This window comes from Montipora foliosa, chromosome 13, assembly GCF_036669935.1.
Source record: "Montipora foliosa isolate CH-2021 chromosome 13, ASM3666993v2, whole genome shotgun sequence".
NCBI lineage: Eukaryota > Metazoa > Cnidaria > Anthozoa > Scleractinia > Acroporidae > Montipora > Montipora foliosa.
In genome coordinates this window covers 23,385,431-23,399,891 of record NC_090881.1, presented here as the reverse complement: position 1 = coordinate 23,399,891, position 14,461 = coordinate 23,385,431, and the positions used below count along the sequence as shown (strand labels likewise).

The window sequence follows — 14,461 nt, the reverse complement described above, 5'->3', positions numbered from 1 at the left end:
TCCTCATTATTTTAATGAAATTTCATTCAGACAGGCATTGAGAATGAAGATTATTCAGCTGAATTGAGAGATGTGATCTGATGTTACACCAAATTCTCATGCCAACACAAGAGAAAAATCTATGGTACTAGTTATGAGAATGAACATTTCAATCTTTGGAAAGAAATGAATATTTAAATGCAGTATATATCAATCGGCTCGGTGTACAAGGTATTCCCACCACCAGGAAGAGGTTTCCACGATGTGAACAAACTCTTTGATCCATGCATGAAGTGCTTATTTTTTCTTGTTCTTTTTCTCTTGACTCCACTATCGGTTTTGCGTGGTTCGTCCCTAAAACCAACAATTTTGGCCACAAAAACACTCTCTCTCTCCCACTAGAAACCTATTTGATCGAATGAAGACATTTTCTACACCCCGGCAGGAGACTTGGTACGTGTTACCCAGTCTACCACCGTTCACATTCAATATGGCGGCTGTTGTTGGAACTTGGCCGTTTAGTTTGGAAGCAGTAAAATCGATTTCCGACAAGTTAAAATCGGGAAGCGGGTGTATTGATGCCCTTGAAGTTGGAATTAACGGTAACTTTTTCATGATTCTAGGCTCATTTCAATTGGAGCATGAGCTTATAATGCGTCAACATTTTGTCTGTTGCGTTTAACTTTCCTTTCATCTGCTTTCATATATCCCAGAAGCGGCGGCTTTTCAGTTGTCCCGGCTACAAGCGTGTGACCTTGCGAAACTGTAATTTGTAATCGACTGAATTTTGTTTTTTGTCTTTCCTAGGGATTGAAAACAATCCCGAGACTGGCTGTTACTTTGTTGGCAGAGGGGGATTCCCAAATGCTAACGGCGTGTTGGAGTGCGATGCTGCAGTCATGGTCGGAAAAGATTGCAGCTTTGGTGCAGTGGCATCTTTACAAGGGTATATGAGCACACATTGTTTATTGGATTGCATTGTACTGTGGAGGGAGAAGGGGGGGATGGGAATTGGGAGGGCACGAAGTTAATAGGGGGAGACATGAATAAATACAGTTTTGAACTGTATTGGAACTGGTAGGTGGATGGGAAGGGGGGAAAACAAGGATTACACAGCATTATTGGGTTGGGATTATGGTGAGAAAACAGATTTCCTTCATCGACACTCAAATACCCCTGAGGGGAGTGGTCAGTGAAGAACACATATACACAGAGTGGGGTGAGCCGTTGTGTAATAGGCCTTTTGCAACTAACGATCTCATGGTACAAAATCCGCCATGGTGGAGGGCAATCTCATTATTATTTCCCCACTGGGACATTAAAACAAAGAAACCTGAACCACTCAAGCTTGACTTACCTTTGTTTTAATGTCCCACTGGGGGAATAATGAGCTTCCCCTCCAGCATGGCGGATTTTGTACCATGTGAACGTTAGTTGCAAAAGGCCTATTGGCATCTGCATGGTGCACAAGCGCTGGGACTGGTATAAAGTCAGAGAAGGGGAACAATGCAGTAACAGAGTCGATCAAATACACGACCACATATATTGGGACTATGTGTGTTTGATTGTTTGTGTGCAACTGGCAATGCCAGTAAGAGAGTATAATGACAAGTTTGCATAAAAGGGTGGGAAGCAGAAGAGGCAAAAACCACAAATACTTAAGGTTGCAAAATGTGGATTGGAGGGTACTTTAAGATGGAATTTTTAACCATGCACCTTTTTCATTCACCATACCCTGGACAAAAACATATCAGAGCTTTCTCTTACGGTCGGTTGCAGAGTTGCCATGCCTTTTTCGGTTGCCAGATGTGTCATGGAGAGATCACCCCACAGTATGTTAGTGGGTCAGGGAGTGAGGGATTTTGCTATTAACAATGGGTGTCCTGTGGAACCCAATTCAGCACTGCAGACCCAGATATCAAAGGAAGCATATGAGGTGATTTCTTTTGATACATGCCATTCAAGTGCTGCCCATTACAGTGTGCTACCAGTAGTTCAATGATGATTGTGAACGAGGCACAATTTTCAAGCCATTTTTCCTCTTTGTGGTAGGAGTTTCTCAAGAAACCAAACAAGGAAATTGAAAGCCATGATACTATTGGTGAGTTACCTCTAGCTCTATTATCTTCTTCTTTAGATTTGTTTTCACATTTTTATGTCTTGATTTTATCTTTGCAAGGAATACTTGTGCTGGATTCCAATATGCAGATGGCTGCAGGTAACATGAGGAAAATTATCAATATTATTATGATAACCTTGAATTGATTTCTCTATAAGGCCTGGTTTCCAGTGGCAATACAAGGATCAGCACAAACTCATTCAGAAGGATGGAAACCAATTGTTCTGATGTAGTTAGCATTTGATATTTTATTGCACAATTTGTTGTGAATAATAGTAAAAAAAGGTGTTGTTTTAAACTTCTGCCCACAGGTGTTTCATCCAGTGGAATGCCTTTTAAGCATCCTGGCCGAGTGGGAGACTCACCCCTCCCTGGGTCAGGACTGTATGCCGATGATGAGGTAATAGGAGACATTGCATCGATGTCATAATTATCTCTTTAGGTTCCACAGGGAGAGTTTGCATCAGGTTTATTAGGGTCACAATTGAGTTATGAGGTTTCAACAAAGGTCATTGTGTTACAACACCAATACCGACACAGCCCTTACCTTCATTAGTACTAACCTTAGGCGAAAAAAACTATACAAAGATATACAAAAATTTGGTTTTATCAACGAAGTTGATAATGTAAATTGGCCACCGTACAGAGATTCTAAAAGCTCTGAAAGCTGACGTTTCGAGCGTTAACCCTTCGTCAAAGCGAATCGAGGGATTATGGGTTACGTGTAGTTTTTTTTTGTAGAGTAGGAGCTACGCTATTGGTGGTAACATGGCAACGTGAAAAATAGGAATATATTAGTTAAATGAAAAGCGTTCGTTAATACCGTGAGGATTAAGGGTGCCGATTTGAAAGATGAATTTTTGTTCCAGATTCTTGCGGCTTTCCGTCGGACCTAGATGTAGGGAAAGGCCGCAGATAGCCATGTGTTTTTTGGAGTGGTTAGGCAGATTAAAATGACGAGCGACTGGCTTAGATGCGTCCTTGTCATTCTTCTCAACATCGCGAAGGTGTTTGCGGAATCGGTCACCTAGTCGTCTACCTGTCTCACCAATGTATAATTTATTGCATAACGTACAGGTTATGCAATAAATGACATTTGCGGAGGTACATGTGAAAGGATCGGTGATCTTAACAGATCGCTTAGGTCCCGATATCTTGCTAGTGTTAACAATGAAAAGACAAGTTTTTCATCGTGAGCGCGCGCATTTGAAAGTGCCGGGTTGCTCGTTAGTTTTGAGCGCGCTTCTAACTAAAAAGTTGCAATTTTTTTTTAACACTAGCAAGATATCGGGACCTAAGCGATCTGTTAAGATCACCGATCGTTTCACATGTACCTCCGCAAATGTCATTTATTGCATAACCTGTACGTTATGCAATAAATTATACATTGGTGAGACAGGTAGACGACTAGGTGACCGATTCCGCGAACACCTTCGCGATGTTGAGAAAAATAACAAAGATGCATCTAAGCCAGTCGCTCGTCATTTTAATCTCCCTAACCACTCCAAAAAGCAGATGGCTATCTGCGGCCTTTCCCAACATCTAGGTAAGACGGAAAGCCGCAAGAATCTGGAACAAAACTGAATTCATTTTCCAAATCGGCACCCTTAATCCTCACGATATTAACGAACGCTTTTCATTTAACTAATATATTCCTATTTTTCACGTTGCCATGTTACCACCAATAGCGTAGCTCCTACTCTACTATAAAAACTACACTTAACCCATAATTCCTCGATTCGCTCTGACGAGGGGCTAACGCTCGAAACGTCAGCTTTTAGAATCTCTGTACAGTGGCCAATTTGCATTATCAACTCCGATGATAAAACCAAATTTTTGTATACTACTTCCCCACCGACGCAGCACCACAGTTTCTTTAGAAACTACCCCTTTATACAAAGATATAGTTAGCTCTCCCCTAAGCAAAGTTGTCTCAGCATCGACAAAACAATGACCTATATAGTGACCCCTTAAGTGTCAGACCTATGACCTGCCGGAGAGTTTGCTCCCCAAATAGCCAAGTGCCAAGAAGTTAATATAAAATCTTCCATTTTTTTCTTCCAGGTCGGGGCTGCAGCAGGTTTGTTCCACCCCTTTCGTCATTAGAGGGTTTATAATAGCAATAATAATAATTATGAGAAGTGACAAATTTTAATGACATGGTATGGAGAAAGCGTGGCCCAGTTGTGACGGCGCTGTACTCTGATAGTCTTTGGGTCCGTATCTACAATGTTTAACTCCTTGGTTGAGCTTAAGAATTTTGTGAAGTTTTGTTCTCGACAAAGAAAGCGTTACTTGTAACGCCCAACTTTTGAGAACACATGGTAGAGAATTCATGTGTAACTGCAGATTTAAGACATGTTCTTTTAAAGTAAAAGAACAGGACTCATGACCACCCATCTGGGAGCTGGGAAAGTGCGCGTTTTTGAGGTCAAAACTGCGACGATAGAGCTTTTTTCATGGTGCCCAAGTGCCTTTTATGAATTATTTTGAAAACCAAGATGCCCCGTGACCTGACTATTCGTAGAACTGTACACTCAAAATAGAACTAAGACGTTTTGTCACGTGCCGCTAATTAGTATTTCAACTCAATTGCAGCTACCGGTGATGGCGATAAGATGATGAGGTTTTGCCCATCTTTTCATGTAGTTCAACTTATGAAGGAGGTTTGTTTGTTTGTTAATAATTGGTCAAAGATTACGTCACCGGGTAAGGATGGATGGGAAACCCCACTGAGCTGCCTGGCCTTCTTAGGAGCCGAAGGCTGGGCATGGGACCTTATCGCGATGCCCAGGGCAAGGCAGCTTTAAGGACAGTTGGGAAGAAATGAGCTGCACACATAGTTGATTCTCAAGTTCATAGAGAGATTCAGCGTCGCATTTACGGCAAAACGCCGAACGCCAGACTCAAAAAGTAACTTGTTTATCTTTACCAGTTATCCAGAGATATCGCACAACCTCTAAAAACAGAGAGAAAAGTCGAAATGAGTGCCATGCTTCATGGCAAGCTGCAGTTGCCGTTTGACATAACCGCAATGCTAAATCCCTCATACCTAACCTCTTGGCGCGGGAACAATAATTTTCAAAGTGGCTATGGCACGATTTCTTGGTATTCTTGAAGAAACACCTAGGGTGAGCCCCAACTCCATCCTTCCGGGATATAATGAAAAGCTTGTGATAAAAACTTTGGTTATTCTGAATATTACAACTTTGGTCAAATAAAGTGATAATTTGAAAAGCATGCAAGTAATTGCAGCAATAACTTGTTTTCTCGGGTTAAATGAGTATTATTGAAAAATCCCTTAGAGGAATTTGTTAAAAATAACTTACTTATTTAATACCGAGTTTTCGTTTCTCTTCACTTTTTTTCTCCTATTTTTTGGTAGGGATCTTCGCCACAAGAATCCTGTGAAAGAGTTGTGAGGCACGCACAGAGGAAAGCTGGAACGACATCTCAGCCCTTTGAGATGGCGCTAATTGCCCTCAACACAAAGGTAATTTGTAAAGAAAAAAATTGAAATGAAACAAGTTTTGCCAATTTGCAGGTTGCCGTAACGGTCCGGTCAAATGCCTTCAACATTTGCTTCGACATCCGTTCGATTTTGTTGAATGATGTTGAACCACATTGACTGCTGAGGTGGGCAAAGGGTTTCAACACATCATCAAGGTCTTGAATTGAGTCCCAGGCTACAGCCGCGGTTGTTACTATGGATACAGACATAGATACGTCATTGAGAGACCGAGAAAGAAAGAAATGGGGGCAAAGTACTTCAACTTCATTCAACATTTGCGGAAACAAAGGAAATGTTGAATGGTCGTTGAAGAAAAGTATACACGCTTTTAAACCAAGAGAAAATGAGGGGACAGAGAGGGAGGCTCAAGGCGTTGGCCGGGATGTTATGTCCACGAAAGTTATTTTTAGACGAGCGGAAGTCTTTGTTCTAGGGGAAGTCTGTCTTCCGAGACGTCCGCATGCAGTCTTGCTTCGCTCTCAGGTTCTTAGTGAAAAGAGAAAATGATGGCGCACGTGGAAGGCTGATGAATATATATTTTCTTTCAAACATCGGACCGAGGTTGGCCTGCATGCGGACGTCTCGGAAGACTTCCGCTCGTCTAAAAATAACTTTCGTGGACATGACATATCCCAAGGTTTGGACCGGGAGCCTCCTTCTCTGTCCCCTGATTTTCTCTTGTTTCAACTCATTCAACATAATCCACACGGTTGAAAGGGTGGGGGGGGGGGGGGGCAATCGGTTTCAACATCGCTGTTCGACAAAATCGAACGGATGTTGAGGCCGTTTCCTCGATCATTCAACTTCATCTTCTACATTAATAAGTTTGTCAGTGAAGTACAGACTGTATTTGTCAGGTACAAAATAAAAATTGGGCGCTGGGATAGTTAAAAGTACCAAACGTGGCAGAGAGAATTTGATGAACTTGATTGCAGAGACGTTCTTTAATTGCCAAGAGATGTAGCGAAACAGAAACCAATGGTTTGAGACATTAAACTTTTAATAGATTTACTCTTTCAAGACGCCATCACCAACAATGGTCGTATATTCACCGTTCCAATGAAACTTTTAATTTAGTAGCTACAATTGTAGCTTTATCAGACATCAATGGTAGTAAATGAATTAGAATTTTCCGCTCCAACAAGAATAGTTCCCCAGTTCACCAACTTGATAATTATCTCATTTTGGATTAGTTCTGTTTCGCCATATATATTTTAGGTACATGTTTAGATATTGTTTTGACATTCGTCCAGCAGCTAAATATTAGAAGGGTCCATTTGTTATGGTCACGGTAACCAGCATAGGAGTAAACGAAGTTATTTTAAGTTTAGATTTGGTCTCTTGACGTCAAAAAAGTACTTTTAAATGATGAAAACAATCGTGCGGCACGTTTCTTTGTCGTCATCTGAAAAACAATAAACACTTAATGACTGGTCCGGAGGGAAACAGTTCATTTTGTTTCCCGAGAATCTCAATGTTTCCCCGAGGCGCAGCTGAGGGAAACATTGACATTCGAGGGAAACAAAATGAACTGTTTCCCGAGGGACCAGTCATTAAGTGATTTGTTATATTGCGCGAAAAGGAAAAAGTGCAATGGCAACAACAACGGCGGTCGTCGGTCAACATTCGCGGGTAACAGTGCACTGTTACCCTCTGACGTCGTAGAATTTGCACTGTTGCCCGCTCAAAGACTTTTGGCGGAAAACAGTTTTATTGTTAGATGTTATGTGATCTCCAGTAACCAATGAGAGCACGTGCTGTTAGGGGAATTTTTCAGCTATATAACAATGCCATTTGATTGGATGGATGTTTTTGCCTATTTATTTCTGCTGTTTTTTAGGGGGGTGAGTGGTGGCAGGGGTTGCAAAATGTCTCCCTAAAATAACCTCTTTTACTCCTTTTTGATGTAAAAACTGATAATGAAAGATTCGAATTACAGAATCCTCATGCCACATACTTTTTTTGGGTTGTTCTTACTCGTAGTAACGACGGACTCTGAAAACCGTCTGGGCCTTTCAAATGAATCTCTGTTTCCCCTTATTCACAGGGTGAAGTTGGAGCGGCTGGTACCGTTCGCTTCTTTGAAGACAAGAGATTGAAAACCAAATTCGAAGGATTTCCATTTGTAGTTTGGACAGAACAAATGAACTGCCCAGAAATCCGAGTTCAGCCTGCAGTTGCTATGGAGTAACTGTCCATGTACCACTTCAGGGTCAACCTGATATGAAAGCTCTAGTCCGAAGAAAAAGAAGAAAGGAAGGTTGCCATCTTTGAAGCGTAGCGAGTAGTGAGCAGTTTCATCATCAAAGAGGACTTGTTGACTAATGGACCTTTGTGACCGGGCGTCCATGCTGGTCAAAGACAATAGAATTGGCACCCCAAGCCTCTAGTTGATGTGTTTGGAAACGAGTTCAGGGGGTGCAAGACAAACGTTTTCAGTCCCTCCGGACTCAAAATGGTCACCACGTGAAAAAAAACCCATATGAGCCTGCCCTGCAGGCGAAAGGAATAGAGAGATAAAGAAACAATTGTGGACAGAAGAGCAAGAAAGAGCAAGCTCTGTCGAAGGGCAAATGCCATACCTGAGGTCACCTTTTGAAACTCTTTCTATTCGCCAGTTGGTGTCAACCCAGTTCACACCAAATTTGAGTGAAGTGCCTTAATAAATACATGGAATAAATTATTATTGTTTTAATGTCCGTTACAGCCTGAGCTTGGATGCAAGGTCTTTTCTTATACTGTCCACTTCTTTCTTCTCTTGTTCATGTCTCAGTCTTAGAATCTCGAGCAAAGTGATTTCTTGATCATCTTTTTCAGCTCTGTGTAGCCCGGACTTGGAAGCCTTCCTATTTACTGCTTGCTTCGGCTTTGGAACATTCTTGGCATAATTCAATGCCTGAATGAAAAATCAATAATAATTATTGTGGTGGTTATACGTCACCCTCAAATGGAAAGTTCCCCAGAAAAATACTTTGGATTGGATTTGTATTTGATTAAGATTTTATTTGGGCCTACAATTACACAGCAATAAGCCACTTGAGTGGGGCAAATAATAAGGGACTTCACTGACGAGTCAACTGAACACTGTATTTAGCACTGGGCACTCATGGACCATTTGTAGCTGGCAATCACATGGTACAAAAACTGCCATACTGGAGAGCAAATTGTGCACTGGGACATCTAAAACAAAGCAACTTAATTGAGATTTACTTCGTTTTTATAGATATCCTAGTGGGCAATTTGTGTTCCAGTAGGGGTGGGCGGTTTTTGTACCATGTGATTACTAGCTGGAAAATGCTTTTTTATAATGACTGCAAAATTCTTGCATGCTCATTGGCTAATTTTTGTGGTCAATAAGCGGACAGACACATAAATTCATAATTTGTGCGATATTGCTTGCGTCAGATTGAAGTTTCTCACACTTTTGCCTTGCGTTCTTCTCGTGTTGACTTAATGTTGACCCCTCTGCCTTTTTGTTATTGTAAAAAACAAATTAATGTCAGTTTTTCATGCATCTGTCCTATTATTGATCAGTAGTCTGCTGATCTGCTTGGCTATCGCCTCGTGGATCCACAGCTACTTTGACGAAATTCATGATCAATAACAGGACAGACGCATGAAAAACTGAAATCAATTTGTTAAATTGCAGACACCGTACAGAAATCAAATAGTAGGGAACAAACAAACTCAATCCACATTTGATGCCCAGTTTGGGAATTGAACCCGGGCCACAATGGTGGGTGGCGAGTGCTCTCACCACTGCACCATCCATACTCCTTACAGTAGTTCATTTTCTTGTCACTGCTTTATCATTGGTTGAGGTAATTTGGGGGACTTAAATCTAAAACTGTCATTGGGAATTCTTTTGTCTTGTTTGGTGGAAAATCTCCCAAAGCAATTTCACTCCAGGAGCACAATGATAATAAATTTATTATTGCTCTCTAGGGAAGATTCATGAATATTGTGAACTGCAGCTGGCATCCAGCAGCCACAGTCCAAAGCAAACTTAGGTATCACCAAAAGGCATGGTGACATGCCTCAATATCTTGAGAGAACAATAAAACAAGAAAAGAACATGGCCATTTTAAGTTTAACAAACATGTTTCAGCAGAACACTTGTTTTTTACCTTATTAACCCATAGACACCTGGGAGTGAGACTTAAAGGGGCTAGGTCACGCTTTTTAAGGCATTTTCAGCACTGATAGAATGGTCATAGAATTAACTAAAATATCAAAATAATGTTCAAAACTATAGAAGATCTCTAACAAAACACAGGGAAGCCAAGAAGGGACATGGATGGACAAAACTGGAGAGGATTGAAATGGATTGAATTTGGGTAAATTTGAAAAACGTCGGCCCACCTTTTTCAAATTTATATCAGTCTATATCAAAATGTCATTCTCAGTTGTTATGTGGCCATGATTTTGCAAATGAAAGACTCTTGCTCTGCCAATTTGACGTTTAGAGCTCATAATTAACAAAATTAAACAAAATTACCCAAAATAGTGTGACCTAGCCCCTTTATTTAAAGTTTTTACTCTTAAGCCGAGATGATTTTACTTGTCAACTGGGGGTGTCCTATGGCACATGAGGGGTCAGTGGGTTAACTCACAACTTTCTTACCGTGGGAGACAACGATTCTGATTGATTGATAGAGTAAATATTACAAAAAGATCACATGCCAAGTACAGTACATGTACACTGTACAGTAAGAAGTAATGGATAATCTCTTTCCTGTAATCTATAATTGAGCTGACCATCACCTTCACTGATTATGTTAATGAAAACCTGTGTTTAAGAGGCATCGTAGGGGTGGTTCCAGCTTCTTGACATCTTCCAGCTTAGCTTAGAAGTTTGATTGATGGAAGCTAAAACAAAGTTTGGTGGTTTTTGCTTGCAGGTGACATTCCAAAAATCATGAAAAGCACAGTTGCAATAAATATATACATGTACCCCTAACTAATCGAGTTTGCGGTCTGCACTGTAAGATACGGACCAAGTTTTTTCCTGTTGATTTATGGCACAAGCGCAAGGACGCAGGCCATAAATCAATAGGAAAAAAACCAGAGGAAACGAGGTTAGTAAGATATTTATTATATCTCTGAGGTTAATCCGGCACGCGGGCAAGGAAACTAGTCGAAGTCAAGTGGAAGGTTCAACTGCCACAAAGATTGCCATATCAAAATCTGAAAGACTAAATCTTCTTGGCTGTTTGGTATAGTTGCTTGCAAGAGGTTTATGTAACAGAAACGACATGAAAAAGTTTCTAGATGATGTTTTATCGAAATTTTAAATTTAGTGGGCTGTCCAGCAGGCTGTACTGTAGAATATGGCCCTCTGATTTAACCAATCACAGCGCATGTATTATCTGAGAGATATAATGATACAATATCTTTATATTAGTAGTATATTGACTCACTGCCTGCCGTTTCATCTCTGCTTCTTTTACTGGGTGTGGTTTTGCTGCAAGAGTAGCAGGGCCTCGACTCTCTCTTTGCCTTTTCATAGTTGAATGTTGTGCTCTCAACATTGTAGCATAGTCTCTTTGTTTGATTACTTTCTTTATCTGGTAAAACAAATGGTATACAAACTTCGACACAGATAAAGATATGGATGGTTAATAGGTTAAAAGGACTTGGATTCCCTGAGTTCGTTAGATTCAACAAAATGAGAAAGAAAGGTCAGAACTAAAACTCCTCCTCCTCCTTGGGGGTGGGGTTGGGAATCACTGCTTGTCATCCCAAAAACGGCTGTGAATGAGACTACTAAAATGCAGGTTGGAGCAAGGATTTTGATCTGAAAGTCCCAAGATGGTGTTGGCTGATTCTACCCTTCCAGCACATAACATGACATAACATGACTTTGGATGCATAATTAACCCCTCAAAATGTAGAATTCAAAAGGGAAACAAAGTAAACATAAAGCAAGAGGGAGAAGAGATCTTTGCACTTACAGTATCTGGATAATCTAAGCAATTTATTGCCTTTTATAGACACCTGAAAAAGTCAGGTGGCTTCAATTGTACAGATAGTAAGTGTGAAGATCTCTTCTCCCTTTCGTCTACAACCGGCACTTTAAGGTGATTCCTCAGAAACAAAAGTTGTTGAAACTTTCCCTGAATGTTCCCTACTAATCCCTGTTTTGAAAACTACAATAAAGAAGATATGTCACTGTGCTTGCTTAAGAGATATAATGGGCCAATCTTACCCCATTGATTGCTGTACTGATGTCTTTTCATAGTTTAATGAAAAATCACTCAACTTAAAACAACGTTGACTCAAAACGTTTCCCCAGTCCATGTTTTGGAATGCGCGCGCTTATTCCCAAAGAATTGTGGTCATTCACGACTTCTCTCACGTGTTTTGAGAACCGTCTCAGCATGTATGATTGACTTACATGTACACCATATTTACAATGTTACAAATTTGACCAATTTGTAATATTGACACACTGTATGCACAGTGCAATACTGAGGAATCACCTTAAACATAATTTATTATTATTTATTCACATAGTTAATATTCCTTACCCTTTCTCTGTAATCATCTGTATTAATATTAGGTCCCAGTCCACCAGCTGACAATTTGGCTTTTGACCCCGTAAAAGTTTTGTAGTCCTGTAAGGTGTAAGGTTTATATGGTGGCTGTAAACTTGAATTACTGCTAGCGGCTTTACTGTTTCTTTGAACACCTGTTCCTTTCTGCGATGACGAAAAACTTAGATTATCTAAACGGGGCTCTGAAGAAAACCTCTTCTGAAGACTGGATTCAGGGAATTTCTCTGTGTGAACTGAATCCACAAAATCACTGTTTTGCAAAAATGATGAAAGGTAAAATTCTTCGTTGACATGATGTAAGCTTGTGATAAGTGGCTCACGCTGGTAACCATACATCCCTGGTGGCGCTGATTGCGTGGATAAGTTATGGTGCAATGGACCAACTGGATCCACAATTCCATGCGACTGCCTAAAATGTGACTTCGCACTTTGGTATTCTCTCTCATATGACACTGGTTCACTGGTATGACCGGTTAGATGAGTGCTATAATTTACAGTCGTGTTGTAATATGACTCTCCTTTTTGGTTGGCAATCAGAGATCTATTTAAAAAGCTATCATCTGCAAAACCAATATCATGCTCCTCCAAGCCACTGTGTTCACTATTCGAATTATTATGAAATGGTCGAATATAGGAAGGATAAGAAAATTGATTTAAATCGCTGTTATGACCGTGTCCTTCGTTTCCTACATACATTCCAACGTCAGAACCGAATGATATTTGCTCAGTCTTATTCTCCTGCATTTTCGCTCTCTGTTCCATGTTATCCTTATTGCTCAATTTGATCGCATGAATTTGAGCGTAACTTGATTTAGTCGATGATCGCTTGCTGACTTTCCTCTTATTTCTTTCAATTATGTGCTGTGATGGACGAGATTTCAAGGTTTTTTCAGCAGACGTTTCCTTTGTTTCAACAACCTTTTGTACTGGCGTTGAACTTTTTGGAAAGTCAGGCAATTCTTTGGTGACACTAACAACTAATTTGGAGTTATTTGTAAACAACGATAGGTCTTCCTTCGATTCAACTTGATCAAGACCCCTAAGTTCACCGATCCCTTGCAGTTGCGTTGATTCGAGTGAATCATGTAAAGAAGCATCCAAACTATCCATTAATACTGCAGAACGCCTTCCAGTTTTGCTTGTATCCAGCGTATTCTGTGCAACTTTTACATCTCTAGCAACAGAATTGTCATCCAAGATGGCTGCTAAAACAGTCGGCGGCGCAAATGTTGTTATTCTACCGTCCATGGGGTCGCTTTGTCCTTTCTCTACGTGATCCTCCATTTTAAAGTTAAAGTACATGGCATATCCTTCATGAGTTTTGAGGCCCAAACTTTGAACAGAGCAATTTTTGGTTCACTGCGAAGACTTGAAAATACTACCCATGGTACTCTACGCGTTGCCATGAGCGACAGATGTTATTAGGGGGAGGGGGAGGGGCGCAAGCGACTGAAGAAGTGCGCGGCTTGTGGAGCCCTCAGTACGAATCCCCAGTGGGGAGAACATAGTTTTTGACTGATTAACCCATTCACTCCCCAGAACACCCCCAGGTAAAGTCTCAAACCCAGGAGTCAATGAGTTTAGCCTGGTTTTCACAAGCGACGCAAACACAAGCATTAAGCCCAGTTGCCACTTCTGTTTATTGTAAGCACAAGGATGAGTTTAGCGACGTTCACACAGCGAAACAATCCGAGGAAAATTTGGTATACGCAAGCGTAGTAACGTCGGAGAAGATCTAGTGAGATTCAAGAAGGCGTGCGAATCGTCGTGCTTGTGCTTATGCTTAACTCACGCCGGTTCCCAGTTGTGAAATAAAAACAACCGTGAGATAAGCACAAGGAAACGAAAATTTCCTTTTCTTGTGCGTGTGCTAATGCTTGTGTTTATACTTATTTTACGCCCATTTCCGCACGATTTTTCTTATGCTTATTCTTATCGCAAAAGCGGGAACCAGGCTTTTAATAGCGCTTATTTTGAAATGGGGTTGACGCAGCGCAAGGGTCAAATGTTTTCCTTTTCCTTGTGCCTGCGCTTATGCTGTCGTTCGCTTGCGTTATATAGGTAAAAACGAAATAGAGCTTCTGCTATGTACGTCTTGCCGCGTCTTCTCTGCCTGGCCAATAGACCATTTTCGAATTCTCACGGCTGGACTGGATCTAGCATGAAATGGAGGCTAATGCGTGCAAAACCTTTCAAATGCAAATTAATTTGCCCGCATTAGCCTCCATTTCATGCTAGATCCAGTCCAACCGTTAGAATACGAAACTGGCCTGTAAAAGCACTCGTTCCAGATTC

The 14,461-nt window shown here is 40.9% G+C and overlaps 2 protein-coding genes across 2 annotated transcripts; one reads left to right on the top strand and one right to left on the bottom strand.

Annotated features, from left to right (window-relative positions):
- Window positions 1-436: 436 nt before the first annotated feature.
- Window positions 437-8,186, top strand: LOC137982123 (N(4)-(Beta-N-acetylglucosaminyl)-L-asparaginase-like). The gene is made up of 10 exons (XM_068829182.1): window positions 437-581; window positions 787-925; window positions 1,759-1,915; window positions 2,032-2,080; window positions 2,159-2,197; window positions 2,410-2,498; window positions 4,163-4,178; window positions 4,697-4,764; window positions 5,484-5,591; window positions 7,657-8,186. The coding sequence occupies exons 1-10, from the start codon at window positions 470-472 to the stop codon at window positions 7,798-7,800; spliced, it is 921 nt and encodes a 306-aa protein (XP_068685283.1). The 5' UTR covers window positions 437-469; the 3' UTR covers window positions 7,801-8,186.
- Window positions 8,187-8,299: 113 nt separating this feature from the next.
- LOC137982121 (jhy protein homolog) lies at window positions 8,300-13,610 on the bottom strand. Its single transcript, XM_068829180.1, has 3 exons — window positions 12,140-13,610; window positions 11,030-11,176; window positions 8,300-8,505 (listed from the first exon to the last, which is right to left on the bottom strand). The coding sequence occupies exons 1-3, from the start codon at window positions 13,466-13,468 to the stop codon at window positions 8,311-8,313; spliced, it is 1,671 nt and encodes a 556-aa protein (XP_068685281.1). The 5' UTR covers window positions 13,469-13,610; the 3' UTR covers window positions 8,300-8,310.
- Window positions 13,611-14,461: the final 851 nt, after the last annotated feature.